Raw genomic sequence first — 26,891 nt, 5'->3', positions numbered from 1 at the left:
AATTGTATAAATATGTATACCTATATTGCATTGTTTCCCACCTTTCTGCTTTCCTGCTAATCTTGGCCACATTGGTATTGTTTTTGCAAAAACATTTTAATTTAATGAAATCAAAATTGTCGATTTTGTCCTAATGTTCTTTAGTTCTTCCTTGGTCATAAATTCTTCCCAAAAATCTGGCAGGTTGATTATTTCTACCATGTTTAACATATATTGGACTACTTGCCATCTAGGGGAGAGCATGGCAGAAAAAGGGGGAAATTGGAACACAGGGTTTTGCAAGGGCTAATGTCTTTGCAATTGGCCACATGTATGTTTTGAAAAATAAAAAGCTTGGGAAAAAAAGGAAGAACAATAATATCCCATTATATTCATATACCAAAACTTATTCAGCCATTTCCCAACTGATGTGTATCCATTCCATTTCAAATTCCTTGGCATTACAAAAAAGCTGCCACAAACATTTTTCTCATTTTTATGATCCCTTTGGAATATAGATCCATTAGAGACAATTCTGGATCAAAGGGTATGCAAATTTTTATAGCCCTTTGACATAGTTCCTAAATGTTCTTCAGGATAGTTGGATCATTTCACAATTCCATCAACAATGCATTTCTGTCTCAGTTTTCCAACATCCCCTCCAAAATTTATCAGTATTTTTTCTGACATTTTCGCCAATCTGATAGTGATGTGGTGCTCAGTTATCTTAATTTGCATTTCTTAATCAATAGTGATTTAGAGAATTTTTTCCTATCAGTAGAAATTTAATTTTATGAACCTGTCTGTTCACATAATTTGACCTTTTGTCAATTGGGGAATGATGTGAATTTTAATAAATTTGAATGAGTTCTCTATATGTTTTAAAAATGAGGTCTTTATCAAATACACTAGTCCATAAAATATTGTTTCCCACCTTTCTGCTTTCTTTTTAATCTTGGCCACATTGGTATTGTTTTTGCAAAAATATTTTAATTTAATGTAATCAAAATTGTCTATTTTGTCATAATGTTCTTTAGTTCTTTGGTCATAAATTCTTCCCAAAGATCTGACAGGTTAATTAAACCTTGCTTTCCTAATTTTTTTTTACACTATTACCCTTTATGGCTAAATAATTTCAATCTTATCCTGGTATAGGATGTTAGATGTTAGTAAGTGCCTATTTTCTGCCATACTAGTTTACAATTTTCCTAGCAAATTTTGTCAAATAGTGAGTTCTTATCCCAGTTTTTCTGAATAGTTGATTGTTGCTTTTAATCTAAGCTCTTTTACCATCTGTAATATATTCTAAGCAATGTAAAAGCTAAATCCTATGTAATTCTGACTGTGGTTTCTTGATATTTGAATTGTTTCTTTCTTACAGTGTTTTCTTCATCACCTGATAATTCTGGAATTTGGCTACATGATTCCTTTGGAGTTTTTATTTTGGAATCTTTATCAGGAGGTGATCAATGGATTATTTCAATGACTGTTTTACTCTCTAATTCTAGGATATCAGGGCTTGATAATTTTTTATTCAGTTGTATTTTATTTTTCCATTTACACTGAAAGGTAGTTTTCAACATTCATTTTTATAAGATTTTGAGTTCCATATTTTTTTCTTTCTTCCCTTCCCTTATGTTCCCTCTTCCCAAGACAGAAAGCAACCAGGATATATATGTAAAAAAACCTTGACAATTTATTTAAAAATACTTTCCAGGCACTTTTTTTTTTTTATCATGGCTTTAAAGTAATCCAATAAAAATTATTGCACAGGTCAGTTTTTCCAGTAAGGTATATTACATCTTCTTCAGTTTTTCATTTTCTTGATTTTGTTTGACTGATTAACTTGACCAATTACCTTTCATGCCTCCTTCTACATTTGGCAAATTCTACTCTTAAAGGAAATGTTCTCTTTAGTAGATTTTTCTTTTATCTCGCCAATTATATTTTTAAAGGAATTGTTTTCTTCAATCAATTTTTGTCCTTCCTTTTTCGAGTTATTAACTCTGTCTTTTATAGACCTCTTCTTTCTTTTCCCAGTTTTTCTTCTACCTCTCTACTTGATTTTTAAATTTTTGAGATCTTTCAATTCATATTCCCTTTTGAAATTTTGTTTTCTGAATTTGTGTTTAGATCTTCCTGGTTGTCAGTAGGTTTCTATGGTGAGAGCTTTTTTCTGTCATTTGCTCATTTTTTTTCTTCTCTGGGTGTAGCTAATTCTATCCATCATTGATCAATTGGAACTGAATTAGAACTTCTCTTTGTCAAAGTTCTCCACTTCCATCAGAATACATCCTCATACAGCATTATTGTTGAAGTATATAATGATCTCCTGGTTCTGCTCATTTCACTCAGCATCAATTCATGTAAGTCTTTTCAAGCCTCTCTGTATTCATCCTGCTGGTCATTTCTTACAGAACAATAATATTCCATAACATTCATATACCACAATTTACCCAACCATTCTCCAATTGATGGGCATCCATTCATTTTCCAGTTTCTAGCCACTACAAAAGTGCTACCACAAACATTCTTCTCTACTCCCTTTTTACAGAAGTGAGATAGACTTTTCCAGAAGTCCTAAGTTCTCTTGGATTGGAAAAATTGGCTTATTCACTTTTTGTGGCTTTTGTTTTTCCAAAGTTCTTTCAAATCCTTGATTTAATTTTATTTCTGAGTGAAACTGAGGAGATCTCAGACATCATACTGGCTTTTTTCACACAATCTTGGCTCCATTCTTCAGCAAAACTTAGATATTCTTCTAAGTCCTTTACAAATATCTCATTTGATTCTCACAAAAACCCTGTGAAGTAATAGTAACAACAACACCGATAACAATAGTTAATATTAATATCATGCTTATTATGTACCAGAAGCTGTGCTAAATGTTCAACAATTATTATCTCAAATGATCCTCACAATAACCCTGTAAATTACTACTATTATTATAATTTTATAGATAAGGAAGCTGAGGTTAAACGGAGGTAAAGTAACTTGCCCAAGGTCATAAATTACTAGTTGTTTGAGGCCAAATTTGAACTTGAGTGTTTGTGATTCCAGGCTTAATGCTTCATCTTCTGTGCCACTTAATCACCATTCCTTGAAGAGAAATGATGGACAGAGGTGTAAAATAAGATATACATTTTTAGGCATAGTCACTGTGTGGACTTGTTTTGTGTGGATTTTATGAGCTAAGAGAAAGGTGGAAGTTAGAATAATGGTGGTAAAAAAAAAATGGCCATTCCTGCTGTCAGGGATCCTACATTCCATTCTTTCAAAGTTCTTTCCAGTTTCTTACAAATTTTTCTATTTTTATCTATCACTTAAGTAGGAGCTTAGATGTTATTCAGTAAGTTATTAATTCTAAAAGAGGTATTAGTAGCCAAAAATGATGCTGTTCCTTGCACTGCAATACATTTTGTTTCTCCACATAAAAAGAAATTTAACTACAATGTATATGACATTCATTTTTTTAAAACATTCTGTTGATTAGAACTATAAAAACTTTAGTGGAGAAGATTGTTGTAAATCTTTTCCTGAGTACCTGTTGCCTGCCGCTAATACTTCTTTTAGTTCCTAATTTAGTGATTACAAAAGGGTAGTTGTATTTAATATCTTTTTTTAAAAATTATTGCATTATGTGCTTTTAATTTCAATTATTAAAGGATTTTTCAATGGATTTTTGTGGTTAATGAGGGATGACTGAATTTTTAAAAAGGAAAAATAAAAAAATTCACATCTGTTGGATCTATAGGCTTTGCCTACAGTAGTTTCACATTATAATTGAAATCTATGTCATTACAGGCACATTTATTTACAAGCAGTCCTTAAGAAGAATTCTTAGGTTTTGGCCAGAATCTGACAAATATGATAAAGTAGCCTTTATATGTTCTCAAGCTTAATCCTGGAAGTTATTTATGTTTAAGGACCATCATAAAAGAATGTTTTAGATTAGGATAGCAGTTTCGTCAAGTAAGTTAATTAAAAGGCTCTTGATAATGTTAACCATATGGGATATATTATATTACCTCAAGGACCCTCTGATAGAGGATACCTTAGCTATTTCAGTTTTTAAATAAACAACTTTAGTTCTTTGTACTAGATCCATTAAGCAACTCTCAGAACAATGTTTTAGTTTTTGGTCAACAACATTCTCTTCTTCCTACTGGCACACAAATGCTAAAGTTTATGACCCATTTCATGTCCATACACAATAATGAACCATAAGTATTAAAGTGAATGTTTTATTTTGAAATTGTCTTTTAGCTTGTTTGGGATACTTCCTATAAAATTGGCTGTGCTGTTATTGAATGCCCTAGTATTGGAACTGTTCTGAATGCAGCACATTTCATATGTAACTATGCACTAAGGTAAGTTGTTTATATTTATTGTTTTAATATTTTTTCCTCTAAATTGTAATTTTATCTATTTATGTAGATTAGTGCTCCTCCATGGCTTAGTTTAACTATTGGTGAAGATCAACAAAAGTAGTCCTCATATTATTTTACAGTGGTTTAGTTGTGGCATAGGACTGTCAGTAGACAGTAGTAATAGCAGTGTCAGCAGAATGCAATTTCTGTTAGGTCCTACCATAGTGAATATATTCCTATTGATGTGCTGAACTGTTTTTGTCCAAAATCCAGTATAATTTCAAGAGAAAATCATCAAAAGAAAATTGTTGACCCAGTGATTATTACTGTTATTAATTATTTTTGTTGTTGTTGTTGTTTGTCATCATTGTTGTTATTGTGTGTGTGGCCGGAGCAACTTGGTAAATTAATTAAATATTTGGAAAATCCGATATATTTTCCTGAGTTGTTTTCCCAAACCTTATAGTCCATATGTGAAAATACTTTATAGGATGCTATGCAAATGTAAAATATATTTTAAAAAATATATTATTAGAGGGAAAAGTTCAGACATATTGATTTTTCTTTGAGGATTCATATTATGTAAATAGCAAAATATTAAAATATTATTTTCTAGGAACCCTTTAAGTCATAGTCTTAAAAATCCCAATATTGGAAAGAACCTGAAATTTAAAAAATTATTAAAGGACCATTGTTTAGGTACTACAGACAGTTATGAATTAGCATGTAGAGATAGTTATCTGCAGATTTAATTTATGTCCAGAGCACAGGCTTATTGATATAAAAAGTCAGTGGGGCTTCAGCATTAACTTCAGCAAACTTATATAGAATGTAGACACACAAATAGCTTTAAAAATAGAAAATTTTATAGAAAACAGGAAGGGAAGATAAGAGTATGTTGTTATTGAGTTGACTTAATTGTGCTCAATTCTTTGTGATCCCATTAAGGGTTTTCTTAGCAAAGATTCTGAAGTAGTTTGCTGTTTCCTTCTCCACTCATTCTATAGATGAATTACCAGACAGTTTTGATAATTACTGCGTTATGATAGAGTTTAAGATCTTGTACTGCTAAACCTCCTTCCATTATACTTTTTTTCTTTAATCCCTTTGATATTTTTAACTTTCTGGTCTTCTAAATTAATTTTTATTATTTTTTCTAGCTTAATAAAGTAATTTTTTGGTAATCTAGTTGGGATATTATTGAATAAGTAAGACTAGGTAGAATTGTCATTTTTATTATATTATCTCCTACCACCAGTGAACAATTAATATTTGTTCAGTTATTTAAATCTTATTTTATATGAAAAGTATTTAAAATTACATTCATGTAATTCCTAGCAAATGCACTCCCAGGTATTTTATATAGTCTACAGATATTTTAAATGGGTTATTGTTTACTATCTCTTTTTTCATAATTTTGTTGGGCATATATAGAAATGCTGGTGATTTTTGAGGGTTTTTTTATATCCTGCTACTCTACTAAAATTATTGTTTCACCTAACTTTTTAGTTGAATCACTAAGATTTCTCAAATGTAGATGTTAGCATTGTTATAGTCTATTCTTTTAGTTCTGCTTATTCTGTAACATTTCATAGAAATCTTTTTCATATTCACCATTTCTTACTGCATGTTACAATTGTATATTCACTGATATATTTTTCAGATTTTTAACTATTACCAAATAATTTTGTCTGGTTTCTAATATGTAGCTGGTAAACAACAATTACTTTAAAATTTTTTTTCATTTGTTGATGACTGATGATCTTTAATCAGGTAAATTCTGTCCTATTTAGAGAAGTCATTCAAAACTATTCTAGCTTTTCCTGTAGGAGATAGTAGGGGAAGAGGAGCATGGCTTTTGCTTTCCCTTGTCTACCATGGCTAGTGTATGTGCACAGATACTTGTATACTTCAAAAAGGATGAAGTATATGGCAAAAACGTTACATTGTCTGCTGTCTTTGAGCTTCCAATTTATTCATATATGTGAATTTTGTTCACATCAACTTAACAAAGAATAACCAACAATCTTATGCTATCAATGGAGGGGGAGGAGAAAGAAGAAGAAGAAGAAGAAGGAGGAGGAGGAGGAGGAGGAGGAGGAGAAGTGTGTAGATAATAAGAAACTTACAGGAACAAAGAAGGTTTCAGAGCAAAAGAAAAGCTTCTGCCATGAAGAAAAACCAACAGAAAAGAAGCTTGGGGAAAGAAGTCTTCAGCAGCAAAGAAATCTCTGGAAAAGAAGCCAGCACCTGAAAAGGAACATATACACCAAAAAGAAGACGCCTGATGCATAAACATAGTATATCCATTTATCCATTAGGTCACTATTGTGTTGATATTGTGAATTTCTAAACAATAAATATTCAAAGTGGCTTTGGGGGTGGGAAATCATCCTGGAAATGATAAAGCATAAATAGGAAAGATTGCACCAACTTATTTAGAATAAGATAAATATAAATTAACAAAATCCTAAAGTTTCACCTCATAGCCAGAAAATTTGTAAAGATGCTTAAAGATGGAATTAGTCTTTGTTGGAGATATTGTAGAAAAAGGTTGATCTTAATACATACTACTGGTGAACTGTGAATTGGTTGAACTATTGTGGAAAGGTATTTGGAATTATACTAAGAAAGTGACTAAAATTCCTATATCCTTTGATTCAGAGGTTCCACTAGAAAGTATATGCTTTAAAAAGGCAAGAGTCCAAAGCAATGGTCTCATATATACCAAGATATTTATAGTAGCATTTTTAAAAATTACTGTTAATATCAATTTTTTAAAAAATTGAATTCACTATTCTTTTCCTTCTACCCACTCTTCTCCCATATATTCAGAAGGCAAACAATATTAAATCAATTATACATGTGAAATCATGTGCCAGAACTTTTTGGGGGTAGGTAGCAAAGAACTGAAATGAAAACAAAGTAGATGCTCCTTAATTATACAATGACTAAAAAATTATATGACATTAATGTAATAGAATGTTATGGAACTGTATGAAATGATGAATGGGAAGAAAAACTATATAAATACATGATGTAATACAAAATGAAAAAGGCAAAAACAAGGAATCAGTTTTCATAATGATTACAATAATGTAATTGAAAAGAATAATGGTAATGGTAAAAATAATAATAATAATAATGAAACTGGTTACTATGTAATTAGAAGAATCAAGCCTGGCTTCAAAGAATAGATATGAGAATGTATCTCTCTCCCTTCTTTGGAGAGATGAGGGACTATAAGTCACTGACCTGAAGTCAGGAATATAATAAATTTCAATATATCCTTACTAGATGTGTAACCTTCCACAAGTCACTTGGATTAGGAGCTACCTGTACTTCCCAGAGATCAAAATTCCAATCTATCCTAACTAAATATGTAACCTTCCACAAGTCACTTGGACTGGGAGCTACCTGTACTTGAAAAGGAAACAGAAGGCATCGATGTTTTCTTCTTACTCCTAAAGAAATAGCTTTTTGTCCATATCTGCCCTCAGAAAAGTTGAGATGCTCTAGTGATTCCCCAGCATACCATTTCTACCAGAGCAAAATGAGTCATGATAGAAAACAACTTTGGAGCAACATTAAGAAGCATTTCCATTCTTCCTGATTGGAAGGGAAGAGGAAAGGAAAAGGGGGGATACAAGAACATAAGGGTGTAACCTCTGTGCTCCACTCAACCTGAGGAAAAAGAGAGAATTGGAAAAGGAGGTTGCTTCTTTGTGGTTAGCCAAAAGAGCATATGAGTTAGACAAAGCCAAGAGCATTCAGGAAACTGTCTGAAGTCATATCTATTTCCATTCAAATGTGTTGATATTTTTATGAACATTTTGTAAACTTTGTTAAGTGTTTCTTTGATCCTCTGTAAAGTCAAAAATTTTAGTTCTTACAGTGCAAGTTAGTTATGAGTTAAGCCTATTAATGAAGAGAAGTCATCATTTTTGGTTATTTGGAACCAAGGTGTTAAAGGTATCCACAACATGAAATTGTTCTCTCAATATGTGGTCCACAAAGGATTATTTCTGGAGTGGCTCTGAACTGAGCAGAAGAGGAATATTTTCTCTTACCTCATTGTAAATACTTAGAAGGTTTCCACTGTTCACTATGATAATGCCAAAGAGTATGCTTCATTTTAGTGAACATTCTATAAATTTAAAAAAGGACAAAAAGGAATAAAGAGGAAGGAAAACACAAGATATATTCATGATAAATTGAATTCCAATGAAACTGAACTACTGTGCATTTCACATCCTTTTCACTTGTTCCCTCTACCTAGAATTTCCTACCCATGACCACTTATTTTGTAGCTCTTACCCATCTCAAATCTTACTCAAATCTTCCATGAAAATTTCCCTGTTCTTCTGTAGCTGAAAAAAATATGCTCCTCTTCTGAGCTCTCACAGCACTTTGTTTCCTTTTATGGCAGTTTCACATTCTACTTTTGAATTATTTGTATATATGTCTTATCTCCCATAATAAATTGTTTCATGAAGACAATGACTATATCTCATTCTTCTTGTATTCACCACATCATCTACAAAAGGGCCTTGCTTATAATAGTTGTTTAATGAATAAACAAGTGTTGAGAATAGCAGTGATGATATGGCTTTGAATCATGACTTCTTGGCAGATGAGGTCAAATAACTTTTGAGTATTTGCAAAAAAAATCAAGTTATTTCTTAGAGGTTGAATATCTGTCATTAGGGAATGAAGCTGGGAGAGCAGAAAAAGTTTTACAGCTGAGTTCTTCCAACATTTCTCTTGAGGCAATTTTAAAATAATCAAATTCTATTGTAGCAAAGCCAATAAAAGGTCAGGATGAGACATTTTTTCCACCCCAAGACAACTTAGCAAGTTAAAAGAAGAGGTCTAGGACACTGAGTTGGAAATGGAACTAAAATACATCCAGTGGCAACACAAGCTGTGGACCTGGGACACAGCTATGACAACAACATCAGGAGCTTTGGAAACTCTCAGCTAAGAGATATTAAGAGGATCAAAAAGAGATTATAATTATGTTGTCATTGGGCACAAGAGTGGGCAAAGTTTTGCAATTCCATTGTCTATGCCCACTTCTGGATTATAGTTTTAATATGAAAAGGTACATTAATGGTCACAAGAAAGCAGGGACACTAAGAGGCCATAGTGCTTGTAGCTATCAGTGAATAGAGAGTCCTTTCCTGGGTAAAGACCAGAGCACAGACCAATAGAGCATTGACTTTTTTTGGATCACACTATCTTGGAAGCACCAAAAACTTAAAACTGCTCTGAACTAGCTCTACAAAGAGCAGTGCACACACACACACACACACACACACACACACACACACACAACCCTGAAGTTAGGACAATGTCCTCCTTATCTCCAAGAAATGCAGAATCCAACTTTACTTTTTTTTTATTTTCAGTAGTATATTTTCCAAATACATGTTCCATATTTTTCTCCCTACCTCCCCCATCTTTTCTCTCCTTAAGGCAACAGGCAATCCCATAAAGATTAAATATATACAATCTTTCAAACACATCCTCATACTTTTCATGTTGTGAAAGAAAAACCAAACCAAAAGGGAAAAAAGCATGAGAAAGGGAACAAAAAGGTGAAAACATTATGCTTTGATCCACATCCAGTCTCTACAATTTTGTCCCTGGATACAGATAGCATCCTCTGCCCCAGATCCATTGGAAGTATGTTGGAATCCTAGTGTTAACAGAACCTGAAACAAGGTACTAAGTACAACTGATAGAAACAATGCTTGTGTTCACATATTTAGAGAGCTCATATAAGCAAGAAGTATTTAATACTCATTGGAATTCACATTCCGAAGCAAAAGAGATTCATTGCATCTTCCACCTTGGTGCTGGCTGGAGACTGAAGAAAGCAGAGGCAGAAGCAAAGGACAAAGCTGTAAGAGCTCTTAGAACCAAACAGAAAGATAGTCCTCTAAGAAAAACTAACTGGGCTATTTTGGAGGAAGCAATAAAATATCTGAACTTTTAACACCTGGTTGCATTTGGGTGATTACTACTTTTAACTGAAACTTAGGCTGCCTCTAGAAAATCTCCCCAAGAAACCTTCTCCCAGAGAGAATGATCTTATGTTTTAAAGAAGAAAAAACACCACGGAACTGCCCTGAATCACTGCACCATTGAGAAGAGTTTAGCAACACACAATCCAGTTGCCTTTGTTTTCTTGATCCCAATCACTTCACTTAGCATCAGTTCATGTAGGTCTTTCCAGGAAGAGCAGAGGAAGCTTTACAGCTGAGTTCTTCCCAAATCAGCCTGCTCATCATTTCCTATAGAACAATAATATTCCTATAGAACAATAGAACAAAAAATTTTATGTTTGTATATCATAACTTATAAATGCTCCCTGGATAATATAACTCTTTAAAAATTAGAATTGGGTAAGTGGAATCTAATTAACTCAATGAGACAATAAGAAGCAATAAAGTGTAATCAGAAGAATGAAGTGATACAAGAAAATATGAAATAACTCATCAGAAAATAACTGTCCTGGAAAAAAAACATGTCAAAAACAAAAGCCTAGGCATCTTTTAAGAAACTGTAAAGGAAAATTTCCCTAATATTTGGATATCAGAGGGTAAAATAGAAATGGAAAGAATCCACTAATAACCTCCTGGAAGAGATCTAAAATAAAAAATTCAGGGAGCATTGAGCCAAAATCCAGAGCTTTCAAAGAGAAAATAATGAATACCCAAAAAGAAAAAAAATTCAAATATTATAGAGACACAGCTATCAACGTAAAAGAACAAAGGGATTGAAATATGTCTTGGGAGGCAAAGGACCTAGAGTTACAAATACTAATATTCAGCACAAAATTAATATAGCCCTTTGTAATGGGCTGAAACTCGAGTTAATGCACTGAGGTCCCAAGCACATGAGGCTAAATAGTAACTGGACCATACTCTATTAATATATATGCTTGGAGAAAGAATGGCCCCCGCCCACTCTTTGTGCAAGTCCTGATGTGTTGTATAGGAAATGATGATTTTGGTGGGTGGAGGCAGAGGGGCGGAGAGACTGCTGGCTTCTTGACTCAGCTGCACACATTGAGATCGCAAATTCCCCTTTACCTCCGATCCCCCTTTACCTCCGATCCTTCTTCACCTCTACTGAGAATAGGACTGCTTGCCATCTAGGGGAGGGAGTGGAAGGTGGGAGGGAAAAATCAGCACAGAAGTGAGTGCAAGGGATAATGTTGTAAAAAAATTACCCTGGCATGGGTTCTGTCAATAAAAAGTTATTATAATAATAAATAAATAAATAAAAGGAAGGCCTGATTAAGGAGAATATCAGAATAATTGACCATATCAAAAAACAAACAAAAAATTTATTTTTTATAAATACAATTTTTGGAAGAATACAGCCTACATTCCTATGAAAAGCATTACAAAGCATATAAATGGAAACCATTCTTAAGATGATAAGTAGTAGCTATCTAAAACCATCAGCAAACATTATCCGTATTGAAGATAAACTGGAAGCCTTCCCAATAAGATCAGAGGTGAAACAAGATGTCCATTATCACCACTGTTATTCAATATTGTACTCAACATATTAGCTATAACAAGACAAGAACAGTAAATAGATGGAATAAGAATGGGCAGTAAGCAAACAAAATTGTTATTCTTTTTAAATTATGTAATGGTATACTTAGAGAATCCTACAGAATCAACTAAAAAACTAGTTTAAACAATTTACTATTTTATATTACCAACAAAGTCCAACGGGAAGAGAAAGAGTAATTCAACTTAAAATAACTGAAAGTAATATAATACACTGGCAAATCCAGTTGACTAAATGAACAAAAATTACAAATACTTTTCACACAAATAAAGACGGTTCTCAACAATTGGACACATATGAATTGCTCAAATTTAGACCAAATCAAAATAACAAAAACAACTGTACCTGTTAATTTGCTTACTCAATGCCAGACCAATTAAATTACCAAAGAATTAAAATTATAGAATTCAAAAAACAATAAAAAATTTCAACTGGAAAAATAAAATGTTAAGAAAATTAAGAGAATTTTTTAATGTGAAAGAAGGCAGCCTAGCAATATCAGATTTCAAACTATATTATAAAGTGGTAATCATCAAAACCCCTTGCCATCTCAAGAAACCTATAGCAAGCAGTTCCTTTACCTCCTGCCAGACACAACCTCCTGCCTCAGAAGCCAATCCTCTTTTTAATTTATGTGCCCACCCTACTAGCTGATGTGGCATACAGGCTCCAGGGCACAGCTTAAAGAGAGAGCAGTGTTTTATTGCTTCTAACATCTCCCCCTCTTTTATTAAACAAGTGTTTAATATAATAAAATAAGTGTTCGCATGTTAATCAATGAAAAGCTCTTTTGTAAGCACCTCTAAAGAATTTTTAAGAATTTGTATAAAGCATCCTAGCAAAGTAGGCAAAAGCAAAAGAAGTAACAATACAAAAATGGCTACAAAGAGCCTGTGGGATACAATAGAAGGGGATGGGAAAGGAAGTATGTTGGATTCAATCACTAAGCCAGTCTAGCAAGGGTAGTCATCTCTCCACTATGGTGCTGTTTTGGGCATTTCTTAGGTTATCTCCTTCTTTTCTTCTTCAGCCCCTGTTTTAATAGGAGCAACTTTCCTTGTTCTTCTTTCCGGACTCCAGCAACTTTCCCCATCAGGACCTTCAAGACCTAAACATCCTGGCCCTTTCCAAAGTACTAAGTATGGACCTTGCCAATGTCCTTCCTTATCCTTCCACAGGACTTTTTGAATGTTTTCCAGTGCTTGGAGTTCTGTTTTCATGGGGCCTAGTTTTCTGTCCTCTCTATAGATTGTGCCAAATATATCATTCCTGGAGAGAGGCCGTATCCCTATCCAGGCACAAAAATTTGTAAGTATATTAGGCCTTATCCACGTCCACCTGGGTGGACCATAGGGGATTCTGTCTACTTCCTCCCCCTTTCTGTTCAACAAGGGTGGCCTTCAGAGTACAATGGACCTTTTCCACTAGGGCCTGACCCTGTGAATTACAGGGAATCCCTGTAACATGTTTAATGCTGAATGTGATGAAGAAGGTGGCCATTTGCTTAGAGCTATAAGCTGGACCATTGTTGGTCTTTGTATTAGGAACTCCGTGAGAGGAGAAGCAACTATACAAATGCTTAATGATAGAAGAAATGTTCTCATGGGAGGCCACTGTGGCCCAAAGGAATTTAGAAACCACATGTGTCACATCCATTTGCCACAAATCATTTGGGAATAAACCCTGGGGATTAACTCCTTTACTAGGTAGAGGTAGAGGAGGGAGAAATGGAACACACTGAATGCACTACTTCACTATCTGTCAGGCTTGTCCCCAGGTGAGGCCACAAAGGCGACGTAGAGAATTAGCAGGTAAGTGAAGAAAATCATGGCTATATTCAGGGAGTGTGGTGATCGTGAGAAGGGAGTGTTGTAAAGCATGGTCTGCCACCTCATTGCCAGCAAATATGCCTCCTGCACAGCATTGGTGAGAATATACATGCAGGACCTAAATGGGATATTTCCTAGTCTGTAAAATCAGCTGCAATTCAGCAAGAAGGCTAGCAATTGAAGAGTTCTGAGGTTGTGGGAAGCATCCTCAATGCCTCTGAATACTCAGACAACATATAAGCTATTTGATATGGTGTTAATGGGCTCAGGGTATCTTTTACAGGCTTGGAGGATAGCAAAAAGCTAATTTTTCTGCGTGGAATCATAAGGAGTCTCTAATACCAGAATCTCTTTTGAGTGCTCATGACAATTTGAGGCCTTGCGGTTCTAAGTGGTATCAGTAAAGACATTTGTGCCTTGCACAGGCTCATCAACAATTGTCTTACAAGGGGGCTGTATCAGAATATGGTACAGCAAGGGAAGGAATTATTGTAGCCCATTGAGCACAATACACCCATGGCCAATAAGTTTGCATCATGACTTCTCTAGCTCCCAGTTCAAAGGGTAAATACAGTAAGGGTCTTTTCTGTTAGATGAAAAGCTCTTTTTAATGCCTCAAGGGCAAGTTCTCCCAGCATTTCAATATGGTTCTATAGAGGGCTGGAAGGATTGCAGAGGACTGGAACTCTGAAAAGGTGTACTTGAATCTAATACAGAAGAGTACTTAAGGCTAAGTACCTACTCAATGTGAGATAATGGTTTTCTAAAACACAGACTTAGATGATATGATGATGTGATGGCTTTCCTCTCGATTAATGCCTGCTGAATGTGTTGTGGTGAGATACTCATAGGGAAGGATTGGGGGGCTGAGGGAGAGAGTCAGAGTCTCTCTGCCCCAGATCGCTCAGCAGGGAAGACTTCAGACTCCAGACTCCAGAGTCCAGAATTGATCTTTGACAAGCCACACGTGGCAGCTTGCCTGCTTCCTTCCCTTCTCCTCCTAAAGACCAAGCACTTTGACTGATCCTGACACTGACTGATCCTGAGGCCATCCAGAGAGCTAGTCCTTTGTCCAACATGGGACAAGCCATCACATCACCATATCATCTAAGTCTATGTTTATAAAACTATTATCTCACATTGAGTAGGTACTTAGCCTTCAGTACACTGCTGTCTTAGATTCAAGTATGCCTTTTCAGAGTTCCAGCCCTCTGCAATCCTTCCAGTCCTCTATATCTCCTGCTTTCTTTTGTTTTAGAACACAGGTAGTCACCAATCCCCCAAAAAGATGATCATGCCCTCCCTGACTTCTCAGGAAGGGAGGTGAAAACATTAAAAAGGAAATATCATGTAAGTACTTAGCCTTAAGTACTCTGCTGTCTTAGATTCAAGTACACCTTTTCAGAGTTCCAGCCCTCTGCAATCCTTCCAGCCCTGTACATGGTTTGGCAATATCTTCCCTTTGTTCGATTTCTCCTCCCTTGTCTTATCACCATCCTTTTCCTAAAGGTCATATTTCTCTCTGCTTACTTCCTCATTACTCATCTTATCCCTACCTTCTCCTGATCCATCATATCCACTTCCTACTTCTTCCTCATTACCTCTTCCTTTTTTGTGACATCCACCTCCTTCATTCTTGTTTAGTTCCTCATTCTTCCCCATGATTAACTTCTGCCAGTTCCATTTTATGGAATGCTGGTTTATGACCCTCATTTATTTTACTATCCTCCTTTGTTTTGTGACCCTCATTTGTTTTATGACTCTGTTTGCACTTTATTATCTACTTTTAATGGATTGCAGCTTGCACCTTTTAAAGTATTTCTGATCACTTGATAAATGAGGTGATGCCTTTCTGGGATGGCTCCCAGCATTTCCTTTTCATAGAAAGCGATCTGATTACCTACTACATCCCACTTTTTAAAATCAATTCCCAATCCTGCTTGCTTTACTATTCTATAGCACTTCCTGGTCTGAGACTCTCACAATAATTTGTCCCATCCCTAACTTTCTACTCACTAGAGCAGAGTTCTGTCTCTCTTCCCACCCTGTAGGCCTGCTACACGGTGAGGTCCTAGCCAAATTGTCCCTGTTTGGGAGCCACTTGTAGCGTCCCTTAAGGTTACTCTATCTGTCTTTATTCACTCATCCTCTGAGTGGGGGAGCAGGAAGCAAGAGCCCAGGAGCACAGGAGCAATAGAGCAGGAGCACAAGAGAGTAAGAGAGCTAGTTCTGCTCAAGGCTGTGTATTTATGCTGCCTCTCTTCCCGGATTACCCTGATCAGCCCACTCAGAACTTCATAGGTGGAACCCTAGAAGGGAGGCTTCTGGAGTTAGTGCTATGTCTCAGGAGGAGATCTAGGAAGAGGACACACCCCTTGCCACCTCAAGAAACCTATAGCAGTTCCTTTAACTCCTGCCAGAAACAACCTCCTACCTCAGAAGCCAAGCTCCTTTTTTACCTCCTGGGCCCATCCCACCAGCTGATATGGCATATAGGTTCTGTGGCACATCTCAAAGAGAGGGCAGTGTTTCACTTGTTATCTTTTTTAGTGTTTTTTCTTTGGTAGTATTAGACTATATGAGAAGGCATATTAAAGTGTCTCTGAAATGGAAGGGGTATTATTAAATCTAATATTGTTTTTTTAATTATTGATGCAGTAGTTTAGGAGATTTAGGCTCCTGTATGACCTATCATGTGGCCATTTTATCCAGACACTAGCTATACCATTTATTATGAATAATCTAATTATAGGAAACATTAATAAATCAGTAATAAATCAATTTCAAAAACATTTCATAATTGGAAGAAACCTTCAATATTATCTTGTTCATGCTGTACCTGACCAAGAATCCCTGCTACCTAATGTGAACTGATTACTTTCCCTTGTCTGAAAGAAGCTCACCTGGAAATTATCAGTTTAAAACAACCTTTAAGAAATTGATTAGCATATCTTTAGACAAATCTAGCATTTGCTTTGCCAGGTTCGTTCCATTTGGCTTCTTAATTCCCCTATTTTTTAATCCCTGGCACTTTCTCTCTCTTTGATCCTCCCTTTGAGCTGACACCTTTACTTCCCTAGTCTCCCCCACCCCCAGAAGCCCTCAAGGCTGTATTTCCCCTATAAAAGATTTGCTTATGATGAGGATCTTTGCCAAATTATCTTCAGGACTAAACTCACTGTGAAGTGCTCTCTTTCTCTCACTCAAAGTGCCTTCCACCTTTCTCCTTACTCTAGCTAACTCTGGCAAGTCTTACCTGCCCGACAATAGTTTACTCCCATCTAATACGATATTTCTTTTCTCCTGGTTAATTGTGAGTTCTCCTGGGAATCATGTCTTTTTTGTTTGCTAATCACCATGAAGATAAAAAGAAGAATAAAAGGATGATGTCTAATGTTTGAAGGTGAAAGACAACAGTAGCAGCCAAGCCATTGCTGCTTCTTCCACAGATTTGTAGAAATTGGATTGTAGTTTTTTTAGCTATAGCTGGCAGATTCTATGGACATACTGAAGCTGAGTTAAGTTCAGTGAATAGTAGAAGCAATAGAAACAATGTATTTGTATTTTATTGTGTGATATTTAAGATTAAATTATGAAAAGTAATTAGGAAATGGGACAGAAGGTGGAGTAAAAAATTTCTTAGTAGGACAAAGGTCTGACTGGGAAATTTATACTAAACTATTAAAGAGATTTGGATTGCCACTCACAAAGGTTTAATGCAATAGATGCATCTAGCTAGTTCATTAAGTTGGATTTGGGATTACTCCAGTATGATTTCCTTGTCTGGTTGATACACATAGAACTTGGAGATCAGCATTTGACCAGCAGCACCTGATTTGGGAACTGTTAGTGCCACCAGACAAGTATTATCAAAATGAAGTGGTTGGTTTAAGACCTTTTCTAATTCTAAAATTTGAAATTCCTGGCTATACATGGAACTTTATTCCAGGATGACTGGCTTACTCCATTAGCTCTAACATTGAGATTTACTCATGAAGTTTTTGTTGGATTCCAAGTGCACTTCTCAGTTCCAGGGAGGAATACCCTATCTACCTGCCTCTAAATTAATCTGATCAATTCCCAGTATTCCCTTTTAAAAATAATATTGTTTCTATAAAGCTCATTCTGTTACCCTATACATTTCTCTTAGAAGCCGGCCTACTGCTTTTTCTATATGCTTGATTCTATATGATTGATTATGCTATTGTGCTTTTTCTCACTATACAGTAGAAGTTTGTGCCTTATCCTAAACTATCTTTCTAATCCTATATTTATTTAGCATTGTTAACACACTATTTTTGGTATTATGGTCAGTAAGCAAGTCTGATTATTTTCATCTGCCCTTTTAAAAAATCTTAATTTTGTTATAGAAAATAGCTTTAGAATAAAAAAATACTCTTCTTATAATTTCCTTGTGAGTTCAGTAGAATAAGCACTTTATTATTCATATTTTATTGATGATGAAATTAAGACTCAGAAAACTAAAGGTTAGAATATAATCTATGATATAAATTGGATGGGGGTGAATAAGCACTTATAGCAGACAAAATTTTTACATAAGGTTAAATCGGAAAATGGTCACTGGTACATGAAAAACAATGATTACAGAAGGACCTATTTCTTGGTTAAGTATTTTCTTGAGGTCATTTTCTTAATTCATATCAGAATTTTTATTAAGAATTGACTGATGTGGGCAGCCAGGTGGCACAGTAGGGCACCAGCCCGAAAGTCAGGAAGACCTAAGTTCAAATCTGGCCTCAGATATTTGCTAGCTTTGTGACCCTGGACAAGTCATTTAACCCCAATTGCTTCAGCAAAAATAAAAATAAATAATAATAATAATAAAAAGAATTGTCTGATGTGTTGCTTGAATCCATATGAAAATTGATATTCTAATAAAATATTTTTCTGCTTTTACAGTGGGAATCCTGGGAGAAGGCCTTATAAAGCAGGAAGATTTTGTAGCAAATGTGACAAGGAAGATAAATGCCAGGATATGCTATGCAGTAAGATTAAGGCAATAAGTTGAATATGGAAAAATAATAACTACACATTGTTAGATGACAATGATATCATTTAATAGTGGTTTCTTAGTACCTTATTTTATTGTTCCACCTATTAACACAGAATTATATAAGTAATTTACTTCAAACTATAACTGTCATGCTGTATTTCATTTAAATCATGAATTCCCTTCTAACAAATGATCAACCAACAATTCTGGTTGAGAATAAATTGACTCCCTAAATAGCACATTCATTTTCTAATAGCATTTTGATTGTGCTTCCCTATACTGAGCTAAAATCTACCTCCCTTTAAATTCCATATATTTCCTGTAGTTTTCACTTTCTGAAGCTTAGCAGAATAAATCTGATCTTCCTTCCTATTGTACAGATAAATACATATATAGATATAGATATGCAAACATATAAACAACTACATATATATGATTATATGTATATATGTGTAATATGAAGTATAGTATAATATATACATATGTGTAATTACAATCTTCAAAAATTTGGAGATGTATAAAAATACACACACATAAATATATTTTCAAATATCTAAAGACTGCAATGATATTGGTAGCAAGATCTATTTTCCAGACTAAACATACCAGTTCCCTCAGTTCTAGCCTTTTTATCAGGAATGTTTGGAAATCTTCATTCCTATAAAACATCATTTTTCTTTCTATATGGTTATATTTAGTTTTGTCAGATTTTTTTTTTGGTTGCAAAAGCTTATCTCTTGCCTCTTGGAATATCATATTTTGAGTTGTCCTCTTCTTTATAGTTGCAACTACTATGTTTATTTAATTCCTATTATGGCTCCTTGGTATTAGAACCTAAGCTACTAGGGGAATAGTTTTTCCTTTTACTTGGAAACTATTTTATTTATGATATTTTTGAGTTTTCATTTTGACATTTCTTTTGTGATATAGCCATTGAGTTCTTTCTATTTTGCCCTATATAATTTTTATATTTTGCCTTTCTATATTTTGTCCTCTGGTTCTAGAGAATTGGGGTCAATTCACATTAAAACAAATTCTTTAAATATGGTAATCACTTTTTTTTCTGGTCCTTTGTCCTGTTTGTCAGGTTAGTTAAAGGAAGTATATATTATAAGAAGTAAGACCTTTAGAGAGGAGGCTTTATGGTGGAATGGAAAGAGATTTTGGTTAATCTTGGGTTACAAAAACCCTGACCCAAATCTCTTTCTTCAGGCTCATCTTATTTATAATACAATAATATTTGCAGTTTTGTTGTGAGACAACTACTTACTAAAGTAACAAATAGTATATAAGCCCTTTGCCACTGGCTTCTTTGTTCAAGAGAATTCCCATGGATATCTACATCACTTCAAATGCAAACACTGACTTATGGCTTCTGTATTTACTCTGGTTTTCTATAGTGTTCTAGAGCTTTTCTCAGATAATTTTCCTAATTGTCATCTATCAACTTCTATCTAGACTTTTCCAGGCTGCATTTTTGCTTTCTTCTACTTGCCATGTGAGTCTGGCCTCCTGAGTCTTATATAGGACATAACATCTTCATGTGCAGTAAGGCTGAATCTTAAAGATTCAGTTAAAGAGAACTTTACCAGTATAATCACCCACACCTTTCAGCAAACTTCTCTCCAGTCACTGATATTATACTTGGACTGATTACTCAATGGTTAGCATTACCCCCTCTACTCCCCTACCCCCACTATACTCTCACATTACAGTGATTTAAAACTCCAAGCTGTCATTTGCACAAATGTCATTCCTTATCCTTTACTACTCCCTTTTTTAGTCCCACCCTCTTCTATCCCTCTCCACCCCCAATATCCTATTTCAAATCTTTCTTTCTCTTCCATTATGTTTTCTGGAAAATCTGCTCCTTAATTAACAAACTCACTTTCATCTTAAAACTATTCCTTTCCCATTCCCTCCCTCTTTTTGACTCTCACTGTGACCTTACTCCTTCCTAATGATATGGCATCACTGCCTGCCCACTCTTTTCAACCCTGGTTATATTTTTCTCTCATATTCCTGGGTCACTGGTCCTGTTGAGGAGTCAAAATACTTCTGTTACCTATTCTCACTTTATGAATTTCTCTCTACCATCATCACTCAGTAACCTCTTATTCGTTGAAGTATATTCAATCTAAATTTATCACCCCATCAAGATGCCGATTGCTATTATCTACCAACTCCCAGGACACTCAGCTTCCTTCTTCAGTGAATTCAGTGCCTTGGTTGATAGTTTTTGTCTCCATAGTAACTCCTGCTATCATATCAGGAGATTTCAACATAAATATTAATATTCCCTTGAATATTCTAACACCTTGATTCTTCACTCTTTTCAGTTCTATTTCATTCTTTTTCATTTCACCTTGGCTATAAACAGAGATGTTCTTACTCTTGATATTACCATCATCCTAAGGTTGTTCTACTTCCATGTTTATAAACATTAATATTCCTCTACCTGATCCTAATAATTTATCATTTTATATTTTCCCTTGCTTAATTATCTCTAACCTTATTCTTTGTCTTTATCATGACCTCCAATCTCTCTCTCCTTCATCTCTTAACTGTTATAATCAAGTTTCTTTTGTCTCTTTATTCTGTTACTGAAGATGCCTTGTGAAACTTCAGCATTGAACGTTTTAACCATCCATTGCTTTCATATCTATTCATGTGCTGTTGGAGAAAATAATATGATGAATGTATCCACTAGAAATTTGTGATATATCTCAATTGGGTCCTCATTGCAGCAAGGCAATTTCAGACTTTTTTATACCTTTTCAAGCTTCCAATGGTAGATTCTTTCATCATTCTCTCAACTGAAAATTTTCCATTATGCTTCAGCAAAAAATTGGTACTATTCATCAAAAACTTCCTCTACTTCACCTCCCTTCATCTTACTTTACTCACAATAACCACCAATTTTTCTTTTCCTTAACATAAAGATGTGGACTTTATCCATGACAAGACAAGCCCTTGTACCCAATTACATTCCATACTGCCTTTTCCAAGAGATTTTCTTTCCTATCATTCCTACTCTTCCGTAAATCTTCAGTTTAACCTTATCTGGGGGCAGCTTCCATATTGTCTATAAACATGCCATTATTTTCTCCATTCCTAAAATGTTTTCACTGGATCCAACCAATTTCACAACTATTATCCCATATCTTTACTCTTTTTGTAACTAAACTCCTTGAGAAAATAATCTGCAATAGGTGCCTCCACTTCTCTCAAGCCTCTGAAGTCTATCTTTGGACCTTATCATTCAATTAAAACTGCTCTCTCCAAAATTACCAATGCTACTTTAGCTCGAATCTAATGGTTTTCTTAATCCACATTTTAAAATCTCTCCAGCTTTTAACGTCTATTGACCTCTTCTAGATACTTTCTGCTCTCCTAGATTTCATAACCACTTTGTCTCCTAATTCTTCTTTTGTCTACCTGCCTTTACTCTTTGTCTTTTGCAGGATTTTTTAAGCTGTATTATAGATTTTCTTCTCTTGTTATTCAATATTATCTTCTTTGGTGATATCATCAAGTCTCATATGTTCAATTGCTATCTCTATGAACATTATTCTCAAATCTATGTATCTGATCCTAACATCCCTCTTTACCTCCAGTTTCATATTACAAACTACTTATTAGATATCTTTGAACTGGATATCTCAAATATTTCAAAATCAATATGGCCAAATTAGAACTTATTGTCTTTATCTTTCACAGAACTTCCTTTTTCTCAACTTGCCTATTACTGCCAAGAATACCACAAACCTCATAATAGCCTAGACTCACAACTTTTCACTTGCATTCACTCTTTATATCCAACATGTTCCCAAGTCTTGTCATTACCACTTTTATATCTCTCACATGTGGACTTTTCTATCCTCTAACACCGCCATAACATAATATAGAGTTTTGTCACCTCTGGCTTAAACTATAAAAATATGTTGTTATTTGGTTTCCTCTTCTTAAAGTCTCTGTCAATTCCAGTTCCTACTCCCATTAGCTGCTAAAAGTGAGATTTCTAAAGTACAGATCTGACTATATCATTCACGACTCATCAAACTCCAGGGAATCCCTATTACTCCAAGAAAAAATATATAATCTTCTGTTTGGCTTTTAAATCCCTTCACAATTTGGTTCCTTCCCACCTTTCTAATCTTACACTTTGCTCCTAGACATGTATTGTACAATTAAATAACACTGGCTTTCTTGGTTTGCTTGACAGAATTCTTCATTTCCTGACTTTGTCAAATAGTGAAATGGTATCCTTAAGTAGAGGCAGGGTACAAAGAATCAAAATAAGAGAAACTTCTCTGACTTCATCATTTTGCTTTCTTGCTAGTCATGCTGCCATAACATCTTCCTATTTGACCTAAACATAAGCTAGTGATGTCTTTGTCAATAGATGTGTTGAAACACATGCCAAATAACCACTTTTCAAGAAGAGGTGTATAAAGGATTTCTCATTTGGGTAGTAAATGGAATTAGATGACTTTGAAATTCTATCATAACACTGAAAATTTAGGAATCTTTGAAAAGATTTTTAAAATTTATTAATTTTGATGCAGTGTTGGCATAAAGGCAGCGTAGGACAGTAGAAAGGACCCTGGATTTTGGGGGGAAGTGGGTCCCCAAAAAGTTCAATTCCTTGTTGCTTTACTTAACATCTAGATAACTTTCAACAACATCAAACTGCTTCATTTTTACTTTTCATCCAAACATTTGTTTTATATTTTATCCCAGCATCTAATATTGTCACCAATACATTATAAAAGTAAATTTTTGTTGAACTGAATTAAAAATCAGCGGAAATCTCGAGGACTATTTTCTAATCTATGATTTTGTGATGAAAACATTTGGATTTCTCTTTCTGTTCTTAAATTGTTTTCCTTTTCTTCCATCCTTTCAAAGACTACATTCTTGTTCTTAATAAGCTGGAGTATGGAGATGCATTGTTTTTACCTTTTTACCTTATATTCTTGCAAGGAAAATGACCTAAATTTTATATATTTGTAGTTGCTAACCATATGTGTAGCATAATCTTTTTACTTTATTAAACCATTTTCCCTAAGTTGCTTATTTGTGAAAAGTGAAGTATTTGATTCTCTGTAACACATCCTGGGAACTCTAATTGCCAACTACTACTATAAACTGCCTTCTTTTCTTCATCAAATATTTCCTCAGTTCTTTATTCCATGCATTGTATTGCACTAAATTCTTTAATAGAAATATAAAACAAAACTGCCAATCTGTGGGATAAGTTCTATCTAGTTAGATAGACAAAATGCCCCTGCATACACACAAAAAAGCATTAAATTAATGATACACATAAACTACACAGTAAGTATGCACTTAAGTACTACATGATTGGGATAGGCAATAAGTGTTATATGAGATATGATGTGAGAAATATGACTAAATAAAGTGGCAAAGTAAGATTTCAAGGAGAGGTTAAATTTTGAGTTGAATATTGAAGGAAAAAATAGACTTCGATGCAGAGGATGAAAAAGATATCCCAGGGGAATAGAAGATAAGCAAATAGGCATTTTTAATTTTTTTTATCAGTTTGGATTTTATTAAGCATAGTAACATCTGTATATACACATATATTTGAAAAAGTAGCAGAAGGTATATTTACTTATTTACAAATTCACATATGAATTCACAGAACTTTTGCAATAATTCTTCAATCTTAAAGTTTAGGATATTAAATCATGAAATTTACAAATGCAGGAATACCATATACATCAAGCTGGAAAGATTTATACATCAAGCTGGAAAGACTTATTTGGTTAGACATCTTTAGTTATATTAAATATATTATTTCAAATTACTGTAACTGAAAGATTGCAAGGTATGTGAATACATGCAAATGTGAATATAATATTTTTTTACATCAAAAGATATATGATTTTGTGTTTGGTTATCCCTTCCAAAACAACTATATAGTTAAAATGTGTATATGTGTACATACAAACATATGTGTATGTATATACATACGCATATAATATTGTATAGTTCAACTCAAATTTTACAATAAGATTCTATAAACCCCCCCAAAAAAGAAAAAAAATTCAGACTTCTTCTCTGGTACAAAGGGAGGGCCAAAACATTTTACATGGATTTTCCAGATCACAGGGCATTGCATTCCTTACCCACACAATGTGAAATTGAGTTATCTTGTTGTGAGAGGATAAGAACTTAAACTAGTATAGTAACTTTGGTAATGGAAAAGAAAATAATGGTGTAAGAGATTATTTTTTTTAAAAAAAGTATTTAGTGACTTAGTGCCCATTTGGATATTGAAGGCAAGTAGGGAGAGAAGTTGAATGTGACTTCTCTACCTCCAGACTAAGCCTATTGGAAATAACTGCTGAGGCAGAACCAAAGTGGTAAAGTAAGGAAGAAACTTGTTTAGTCTTTCCCCAAAACTGTTCCAAATTCATTTAAATAATGACTAAATAACTTATATAGCATCAGAACACCCAAAAAGATGGAGTAAAACATTTTCCAGCCAAAGACAACTTATAAGGTCAGCAGAAAAGGTTTGTGATATGAAGGTGGGACTTCAGCATGCAGTCTCATCACAGCCTCGGCCCCAGCCCCAAAGCTGGACCCAACTGGGCCCCAGCCTGATCTCTGAATCAGCAGCAGTACTGGTGGTTTCCAAACCTGTCAGCCCAGAAACAACAAAGAAAAGCTAGAAGGTCAGTAGAAAAGATCTGTGGCATCAAAGTGGGAGCCTACCATGTGAGCCAAGTACAATCCCAGTGCAGGCCTCCAGGGCAGGCCCACCTAGCCCCAGCTCAGACCCTAGCATCAGTGAGGTAGGACCTTTGTATCAGCAGCAGTGCTGAAGGCTTTTCGACCTCTCAGCCCAGAGACACCAGAAAGGATTCAGAAGGTCAACAGAGAGGGTCTGTAGCAATGTGGTAGAAATCCAGTATGAAGTCCCAGTGCAGGCCATGGCAGCACAGCTCTGGCTTCAGCCCCAGCTCCAGCTAGGAATCAGCAAAAGAGAGTTCTGTTGCTTTAGCACATTAGATCTTACAGCTACTGTGGGGCAGGTCATCCCCTACAATTCCAGGGTAGAAAAGAATACTTGTGGTGAGATTTCTAGAAAGATCTCTGAATCTTTCTACACAATTCCTCTGAAGCTGGAAATAGGGACCTATAACAAAGAATTAAAGCTGAGTAATAGACTAGGAAAATGAACAAACAAAAAAAATTCTGCCCATTGAAAGTTATTGTGGTGACAAAGAAGATAAAAACACACACTCAGAAGATGATGCAAAATCAAAGCTACATCTAAAACCTCCAAGAAAAATAAGAATTGGTCTCAGGTCATGGAAGAGCTCAAAAGGTACTTTTAAAATCAAGTAAGACAATTAGAAGAAAAAATGGGAAAAGAATTGAGAGTAATGCAAAAGGAAAAACAAAAAGCTAATGAGAAGAAGAAAAATTGGCCAATTGGGAAAGGAGGTACAAAAGCTCACAGAAAAAAAAAATGATTCCTTAAAAAAATAGAATTAAGCAAATGTAAGATAATGACTTTGTGAAAAATCAAGATACAATCAAGCAAAACAAAAAATTAAAAAATAGAAAAAAAAAGTGAAATTATCTTACTGAAAAAGCAGCTGAACTGGAAAATAGATTCAGAAAAAATAATTTAAAAATTATTAGTCTACCTGAAAGTCATGATCAAAAAAAGAACCTGGACATCATTTTTCAAGAAATTATCAAGGAAAATTGTCCTGATATTCTAGAACTAGAGGGTAAAATAGAAATTTAAAGAATACACTGATCACCTCCCAAAAGAGATCCCAAAATGAAAACTCCCAGGAATCTTATAGCCAGATTCTGGAACTCCAAAGCCAAGTAGAAAATATTGCAAGCATCCAGAAAGAAACAATTCAAGTACAGTGGAGTCACATGCAGGATAGATTTAGTGGTTTCTACATTAAAGGACTGGAGGGCATGCAATATGATAAACCATGGAACTAAAATTGCAACCAAAAATCACTTACCTAGCAAAACTGAGTATAATCCTTCAGAGGAAAAGGTGGTTATCAGAGAAATAGGGGATTTTCAAGCATTCAGGATGAA

The 26,891-nt window shown here is 34.6% G+C and overlaps 1 protein-coding gene across 1 annotated transcript in view; it reads left to right on the top strand.

Moving 5' to 3' along the window:
* GLIPR1L2 (GLIPR1 like 2) overlaps nt 1–26,891 on the top strand; it is a 52,080-nt gene that overhangs the window by 22,911 nt on the left and 2,278 nt on the right. The window contains exons 3-4 of the mRNA XM_012551843.2: nt 4,246–4,349; nt 18,692–18,777. Coding sequence (XP_012407297.2) covers nt 4,246–4,349; nt 18,692–18,777 — 190 coding nt within the window. The remainder of the gene's footprint in view (nt 1–4,245; nt 4,350–18,691; nt 18,778–26,891) is intronic.

Source organism: Sarcophilus harrisii, chromosome 5, assembly GCF_902635505.1.
Source record: "Sarcophilus harrisii chromosome 5, mSarHar1.11, whole genome shotgun sequence".
Classification (NCBI taxonomy): domain Eukaryota; kingdom Metazoa; phylum Chordata; class Mammalia; order Dasyuromorphia; family Dasyuridae; genus Sarcophilus; species Sarcophilus harrisii.
The sequence above is the reverse complement of the archived record's forward strand: the minus strand, read 5'-3'. Positions and strand labels throughout refer to the sequence as shown.